This window comes from Sinocyclocheilus anshuiensis, unplaced genomic scaffold (genome assembly GCF_001515605.1).
Source record: "Sinocyclocheilus anshuiensis isolate Anshui unplaced genomic scaffold, SAMN03320099.WGS_v1.1 scaffold1662, whole genome shotgun sequence".
NCBI lineage: Eukaryota > Metazoa > Chordata > Actinopteri > Cypriniformes > Cyprinidae > Sinocyclocheilus > Sinocyclocheilus anshuiensis.
Window position 1 is genome coordinate 329,656 of NW_015545835.1, and position 9,184 is coordinate 338,839.

Genomic DNA, 9,184 nt, shown 5'->3' on the forward strand with positions numbered 1-9,184 from the left:
AGACAGACAGACAGAAAGACAGAGACAGACAGACAGATAGACATACAGAATGACATAAAGACAGACAGACAGACAGACAGACAGACAGACAGAGAGAGAGAGAGACTGACTGACAGACAGAAAGACAGACAGACTCGCAGAAAGACAGACTGACAGACAGAAAGACAGACAGACAGACTGACAGAAAGACAGACTGACAAAAAGACAGACAGACAGACTGACAGAAAGACAGACAGACAGAAAGACAGACAGACAGACAGACAGACTGACAAAGACAGACAGACTGACAAAAAGACAGAGACAGACAGACAGATAGCTGACAGACAGACAGACACACACAGACAGACAGACATACATAGACAGACTGACTGACTGACTGACAGAAAGACAGACTGACAGACAGACTCACAGAAAGACAGACAGACTGACAGAAAGACAGAGAGACAGACATACAGACTGACAGAAATACAGACAGACTGACAGAAAGACAGAGAAAGACAGACAGATAGACATACAGAATGACAGAAAGACAGACAGACAGACAGAGAGAGAGACTGACTGACAGACAGACAGAAAGACAGACAGACTCACAGAAAGACAGACAGACTGACAGAAAGACAGACACAGAAAGACAGACAGACAGACTGACAGAAAGCCAGACAGACAGACTGACAGAAAGACAGACAGACTCACAGAAAGACAGACAGACAGACAGACATACATACATACAGAAAGACAGGCTGACAGACAGAAAGACAGACAGACTGACAGAAAGACAGAGACAGACAGATAGACATACAGACAGAAAGACAGACTGACAGACAGACATACAGACTGACAGACAGACAGACTGACAGAAAGACAGACAGACAGACAGACAGACAGACTCACAGAAAGACAGACACTGACAGAAAGACAGACTGACTGACAGACAGACAGAAAGACAGACTGACAAAAAGACAGAGACAGACAGATAGACATAATGACAGAAAGACAGACTGACAGACAGACATACAGACTGACAGACAGACTGAAAGACAGACAGACAGACTGACAGACAGACAGACAGACAGACAGACAGACAGACATACATACAGAAAGACAGACTGACAGACAGAAAGACAGACTGATAAAAAGACAGACAGACAGAAAGACAGAGACAGACAGACAGATAGACATACAGAATGACATAAAGACAGACAGACAGACAGACAGAGAGAGAGAGACTGACTGACAGACAGAAAGACAGACAGACTCACAGAAAGACAGACAGCCTGACAGAAAGACAAACACAGAAAGACAGACAGACAGACTGACAGACAGACTGACAAAGACAGACTGACAGAAAGCCAGACATTATCTCTCATCTGAAGGATCAGCCCGCAATAGCATAGACATTTCAAAATAAAAGTACCGGTGTATTTCAGGCTTGTTAATAACTAAAGGGGTCATGAAGTGGCTTTTTTTTTTTAACACTGTTGTCTGAGGTCCACTTATGACTTCTTTTTTTTTAATACTGTTGTCTGAGGTCCACTTATGACTTCTTTTTTTTTAATACTGTTGTCTGAGGTCCACTTATGACATTCACGTGGTTTTTACATTCAAAAACATCAAAATCAATACGTAATAGGCTATTTTCTACCCTGGTTTTGAGGCCGGTGTAGCAGTCGATTTCATTCCTGTTCCCCCTCGACGAAGCGTGTCTGCTGAGCGGGTTGACAGGTCTCCGACGCTTCCGGTTCAAGCATTTTGCATATGACGATGTCACACCCTCAGGATTTGTGTGAGCCAATGAGGAATGGTACCTTTGGAGGGAAATTTTACGATCCTTTTGTCTCTAGCATGGTGTTTTGCATATGAAACTGGATTGGCTGGTCAAGAGTAACAGCCCTCTTGGGAGTGATAGTTGCACTTTTGGGGGATAGTCCATGGAACTCACAGAGTGGGTTTTAAAGATTATTTGTTAAATTTAACAAATAATTGTGTCTGCCCTGTCCAGTCGTTACAGTAACATTGACGGGACCAGACAGTGAGTGCTTGTGAAGTGTTGGTTTATCACATTAAAATTCTTTAACAGACTTTGCAAGACAAGAGAACGATAAATAATCCTAATGATGTATTTCCTGTAATGATTGTTATATGTGTTGCATGATATAACAGTGTTCACAACCTTTGGAATGGAACCGCACTGCTGTTTTAAAAAACCTGAAGAGCACTGCTCAGAATATCACTGGCTATACCTATACAAAATGACAAGATCACAGTAGTTATTAAGCACAAAATATGTATTTATTCTTTAATTAAACTTGTTCAGTCTTTGTGTTGTGAGTGCATTTTGGATCTGAGCGGAGCAAAGTAATTCATAGAACGGTGTGCATCAAAAGCAATCGTTCACAGAGCGCCAATGCAGAAAAAAGGCTTGCAAGACCACAAGCACATAAAATACACCTCAATACATTTAGATAGCAATTCTTAATTGTGTATTTTGGTATGTGCAATGCTTTGATGCCATGCATTGTACATCACATCATCGCAATGTAAACAAGTTGTTCATTTCCTCTGTGCTTAGTACAGCTGTAGTACAGTATGGTAGTGCAGTATTGCTTATGAATGCAGTACAACGATCAGAAACCCAAGCATCAACAGCTGGAACTGCACTCATGCATCAATCTGCACAGACTGGCTCCAATTTAAACTTAAAATTACTATGTCAAATTTATTGATTGCAAACTCGCTTCAACAAATGGGACTTTGAAATATGTAAACCACCACATGACTGAAAAAAAAAAAGCATTATGAAAAAAACAAAACACTGCATTAGGAACAGAAGGAAAATTATGCTAAACCACAGAGGAATGGCTTTTCCTCAGAAGTGATTCATACCTTTCGAGAGAAAGCTGATGACTGATCAAGGCACGACATCGTCCTGAATTATTCATTTTCATCTAGGGATTTTGTCCTGTGGTCTGAAATCTGAAAGTTTAAAAATGCGGGATAATTCTGTAAACAGACAATGAAAGCCACTCAGAAGTGCTGTAAATTGATGAAAAATATTTTAAACTGAGTATTGGCCTCTTTTATAAAACACAAGCAGCATGAATTTCAATTCTACATTTCAATTGACTACATTTATTCTGCTCGTGTTTTATAAAATGTCTATAGTTCTAAGAGCCGCCTGCCCATGCTTCCGCAGGTTAGTCACTCACAATATGTTGATTTATGGGGAAAATTATTATAAAATGATACTTCATGGCAGTAGAATTGAAGGCCATGGTCCTGCAGTACTCTCAGGCAAACCCTTTACTAACACACCTCAATACAAGTCTTAAAAAGAAATCCCCCAGAGTGCCCACAGGACTGTTTTGACACAAACACACTCCTCATGCCCGATTTCACACATACACACATATTTACAGGCTCAAAGGCTTTCTACAGATGTGCCTATAGTCCAACAGTGATCTAAAGCACACAGACATTTCAGAGATTGTGGTTTGATCCTGAAGCCAAATGAAAAGCGTTTTATAGAGTTTTGCAGGAGCTCCCACTGCGAAGGAGAAAATGTCCTGTACGTGTCTGTAATCTGACTTTAGCTGAAAAATTACTCTGTTATTGTCTTCTTGCTTCATTGACAAACTATTTTCCTGTTTGACACTGTAAAGCTGCTTTGACACAACCAGTATTGTATAAAGCGCTGTACAAATAAAGGTGACTTGACTTGTAATCAGTTGTGTTGAGTTTGCATGATTATCCTTCTGCAAGTGTACATTGATTAGCTTTACGCAAAAACCAGTGTATGTTGCTGTGTTTGGAGTGCAGGGTGGCACTCTTATGCAGTCCTGGCTTTGCTGGGGCACATCGGGGCGTCTGGGCTTTTCACCACCAGAGGAAAAGTCTGCAGTGCTGGGCTGCCCATGGCAGGGTACGGGATCATACCGGCCGTAGCAAACACTGGACTGGGCAAACCGGACCACTGGTTTGGATACACAGGGGCTGGCATCATCCCAGCAAAGGGGACGGTGGGCATCAAGTATCCGCCCTGCTGGAGGATGGGTGACGGGGTACTGGTGATGCCATGAGGCATGATGGGACCCAGAGCTGCTGACAGAGGACAGGACAGTGGTAGATGGAACTTCACAGCTGACTGAGGGATTGATCCCCTTATCTAGGAAAAAAAAGAGACAGACATGGTAAGAAAAGACGTGAAGGCAAAGGCTTCTAGCAGCACAAGCACAATGTTGTGTTACCAAATGTGTCTGAACACAATTAATAACACTAAGCATGCATTCTACTCTCAGCACTCCCACAAGGGCAGGGACGTGATGCTAACGGTGGGGCGAACCCCTCTCGCTTTAATCTGGCGTATTTAAACGGCCATTGATTATGCACACCTGGGCTTTACCCTTAAGATCTCACTCATCTCGTATCAGTCGGACACAACAATGCCAAAGACATCAAAAACAGTGTACAGCTGGTTATTAGTGTTGTCAAAAATGTAGCAGTAGTTTGGTACCAAGTTGATACTTCAATTATAAAAATGTAACTATACCAGCCTTTCCACAGATCAGATCTGGTACCCAGTGATAGCTGGCAGCTTTCAAACATTCCTGTATGTGTGAAGGCTACAATGCTAATGTTTTTTAATGTATTTACTTATTCGTAGCATTAATAATTACAACTAATTTTATTTATTAAATATTTTATTATCAAAGAGTAAAATTCAAAATAACCATTAAAATAAAAGTTTCTGCTATGGTACCGAAATGGGTACCAAGAACTGTGGAATTTTACTTGTATTGGTACCAATTACTGAAATGCTGGTACTGTGACAACACTGCTGGTTATGATGAACGATTTAAAGCTGCACCACAAAACTTTGGCCTCTATCACAATCTGTGGTTAAAACATGAAGTTGCATGTCAAATGAAAAGCAGTTCCTTTTTGAATGGGAACTCTCACTATGTCCCACCAGTATGGAATGACCGGTGTATGAAGCATGTGTCAAAACACAACAATGAACATGACACTGGCTGGTGACAGCCTATGACGTCACTACCAGTGCCCTACACTAAGAATAGTTGTTCAGGAGGCAGACACAGTCTGTCAGTTTAAATCTAGATTAAAGACCCATCTCTTTAACCTGGCTTACACATAACACACTAACACATTTCTAATATTCAAATTCGTTAAAGGATTGTTAGGCTGCATTAATTAGGTCAACCGGAATCAGGAACACTTCCCATAACACCCGATGTACTTGTTACATCATTAGAAGAATGGCATCTACGCTAATATTAGTCTCTTTTATTATTATTCCGAGGTCACTGTAGCCATACGGGTCCAGTCCATGTCCACTCAGAACTGCTATTCATGTGGAGCTCTGGGGAGCTGAGGCTTCAAAGAGACGGCTCTCATAGCGAGAAGAGGCTCTTAATTAACCCTCTTGAGTTTGGCGAATGTACCGGCGCGTTCAGTTGCATTTTTTTTCTGATGAACAGTGAAAAGAACAGTGAAAAGAACTTAAAATGCTCCGTCGTTTTTTGGTTGTATAGATAAGAGTAATACATCATTAGAATCTGTAAAGGTTCTACTTTTATTTGTATACACTCACAATAACAACAAAACATTGTGCTTTTGTAAAATAAAGAAAATAAACAGGGTGCAATTCCTGCAGTCTCAGTCTCTGTGAACTTCTTTCTGAAATGTGTCAAAAGAAAAGAACCAAAATGCACTTGACACACAGACATGAGAAATATGCCTATAGAAAGCTTAAGGTTTAAATGAATTAAGCCATATTGAAAACAACTATTCTCTGATAAAGTAATCTGCATGAAACCAAGGAGAGGTACAATGTTTCCCGTCTGATCTCATGATCTGTAAAGTGGTCACACCCATGCGTAGCACACGCTTGTCACGAATCCTGTCCATGGACTTCCGTTCATTCACCACCAGAGGTCACCCTTTCCATTACATTGACTCTCGCACAACACAAACTGTTGCATAGCACCCCGGACTACATATCCCATCATTCATTGCACTGATATGTTTCCCGTCTGATCTCATTATCTGTAAAGTGGTCACACCCATGCGTAGCACACGCTTGTCACGAATCCTGTCCATGGACTTTCGTTCATTCACCACCAGAGGTCACCCTTTCCATTACATTGACTCTCGCACAACACAAACTGTTGCATAGCACCCCGGACTACATATCCCATCATTCATTGCACTGATTACACACTGCACTGATTGCACACAGCTGTTTCATATCACTCACTCACTATATAACACCCACTCAAACAACCATTCTCCGCTGAGTATTGTTTAGCCTGTACCCCGTTCCGAGTCTCTGAGTTTCCTTGTTTTGCCTTGCCTTGCCTTGCCTGTTCTCTCGGTTTCTGATCTTTGCCTGTTTTCCTGGATTTTTCCCTCTCGTCTCGCCCCTGTGATTCTGTCTGCCGATCAGTGACCTACGCTAGCCCTAGGACTATTCTTGTGTTTTGCCCGCCATATACCTGTTTGCCATCGATCGACCCTGCCAGTGTTTGACCACTTCTCTTGTGAAATAAAGCTTGCACATGGATCCGCACGCCTCTCGTCTCGTCAGCCCCGTGACAACGCTATTCATACAGTAATCATCCACGTGACATGCTCAAACCTAAAAACAGCCCATCACCTCCATAAACAAAGCAGCAAGATTCATAATGTTCATCTAAGCTACTTTTCGTTTTTTGGAAGACGACAAACTGTGAGGAAAAAGCCTTGTGTTTAAGCCTTGTGAAGAAGAACACGATGCGACGCACGGCTTGATCCATTGGAGGATATCATTGATCATTGAGTAAGTAATTTTTCATAGTTGTATTAGTTAACATGTTATTGTGACATAAACTTGTACACATTTTAATAGTTGGACTATTCCAGACTAAAATGTATGAAATTGAGTGAAATATTTTTGGAGTGAAATATTTTCACTGATGGGCCATTAGGAGGGGGGCCCTTTGTCTCTCAGGTGCTAAACACATAAATGTCACGAATGTCAGGGCATGTCAAAACTTCTCCAGGGCCCAAAAACACCTTCAGACCCCAGAGGGTTAACCAGGGAGCCACCAGAGAGCCTAACAACCTGACACAACCCTAATTCGAGCTCCAAGGAACGAGGCCTCAACATGACGACTCTCTAAAGCGAGAGAATGCCTAATTATGTCCTATTCAAGAATAGCTATCAAGGAGGCACACCTAGCACAACAGCAGAGGGGACGGATTTATTAATAATATAAGCCCCAACTCTCTCTGCATCTAATACGTTTGAATTAGATGTTCCACATTACTTAGTTTACTTAGCTCACATTTATCAGTATGAAATAATCAGAAACAACAGGAGGAATTCTGAAAGGGAAAGCACTTCCTGACAGATTCCTTCCATGCTCCGCCTACAATCCCCGTGATCGATGGCACCTAATTGCTCTGATAGCAGCAGAACCCGAACCGCGGGAAGCAGGCGCAAGAGTTAAACATCGGTGGAGCTTCTCACGGTGACCACATAACACAGCATGCATTCAAATATTTTGAGGAAACGTGCAAGAACAAATGATGTAAACCAGATTTTGATGTACTCTCATTTGTTAAGATTCTAGAGCAGGGATCCTCAAATCTGGCCCACGAGATCCACTTTCCTGCAGAGTTTAGCTCTAACCCTAATCAAACACACCTGAGCATGCTAGTCAATATCTTCAGGATCATTAGAAAAAACCCAAGGAAAGTAAGTTTGATCAGGGTTGGAGCTAAACTCTGCAGCGCATTGGCCCTCCAGGGCAAGATTTGAGGAACCCTGCTCTAGAGGAAAAACAGCATAAAGTACCTGATTGGGGACTCTGGCCATTGGAGTGGGGCTGGTCTGGAAGGACTGATGAGATCTCTGCGGTCTACTCTGACACACAGAGGGGCGGAGCTGAGGGGCGGAGGCAAGAGTTTCTTTTGCCCAATCATCAACCAGCTTGTGTAGATCATCGGTGAAGGTACCGCTTTTGTTGTTGCTGTTGTTTGCTTGAGCCTGAACGAGCACCGTGATCGGCCGAGAGGATGAAGCAGGCATGGCTGCGGGAGGCAGGTTCTGATTGGATGCTGAAGTCACATGGGCAGCACCAGTACTATGAGACCCTGAGAAAGAGATTGAGAAAGACCTCAAGCAACAACTCAGAGAATTCACCCTGAGGCCCTCTGTAACCAACCTGCTGCTCACTGACTGCTGATGTTATTCATCATGTTACGCAGTGAAGTGTGGTTAATACAAATCCAGCCCTAATGAACAGATGCAATATTAGGTGTGTAAACATTTGCTTTGACAATGCTTTAATAAAGAGTTTTAATAAATGATGCACTATTCATACTTGGTGTTGGAGATTCATAATTATTTTCAACAATACGCTAAAAGCATAATTGTGACTGGAGAGGCAACTGAACATGCTCCTGCCAAAAGTAGGGTTGAGTATGTGGATGTGCCACCTTTTGAGAACTGATAAAGAAGTCGTTTACAAAATAGCTTGGTGTTTGAATGGCATTACAATTCAGCTGAATTTTGGGGCCTGGACATAATGTAAGAAAGGTTGTGCTAAACTGTGAATATGCTCACGTCTAAAGAAACGACACACAGCAGACTTCAGTTGTTTTTTTATAAAATGGTTAACGCATAAAACAAATTTGCACCCTTAATGTTTTTTTTAATGGGTGAATCAAGTTTTAGCCAGAACCACATCAGGTGAGCTTGAACTGAGATGGTGGATCTGATCGTATCCGTGTTTGTGTACTTGTGCACTTCTTGTTGAGTACTTGTTTCTAGTCTAAAATCAAGCAGCTGGATGATTACAGAACCAAAGAAATAACAAACACATATGCACTTAAATGACCGGGAATACAGAAATCATAAAGGTTTCAGTACGCACTTGACTGTATCGCACAGATATCACCATGCACTAGAAAAAATATTATTCAAATTAATATAAAGAATCAAAACGGTGACACACATTTCACAATCTGCGGCTGCAAACGTTAAGCACTTATCACACAGGTGATTGCTCATGCCAAAAAAAAAGAAATGAAAATGGCAAATAAAAAAAGAAAAGAGAAAGACAGAGGGACTAGGACCGAAGAAGAAAGGAGTGGGATAGTTACTACTGCTGCGCTCTTTCCC

At 41.8% G+C, this 9,184-nt stretch overlaps 1 protein-coding gene across 1 annotated transcript in view; it reads right to left on the bottom strand.

Annotated features, from left to right (window-relative positions):
- Positions 1-3,675: 3,675 nt before the first annotated feature.
- Positions 3,676-9,184, bottom strand: part of LOC107698427 (serine/threonine-protein kinase WNK2) — a 63,447-nt gene continuing 57,938 nt past the window's right edge. Inside the window, exons 26-27 of the mRNA XM_016499433.1 lie at positions 7,856-8,154; positions 3,676-4,162 (exon numbers count right to left, since the gene is read on the bottom strand). Coding sequence (XP_016354919.1) covers positions 3,827-4,162; positions 7,856-8,154 — 635 coding nt within the window. The 3' untranslated portion in view covers positions 3,676-3,826. The remainder of the gene's footprint in view (positions 4,163-7,855; positions 8,155-9,184) is intronic.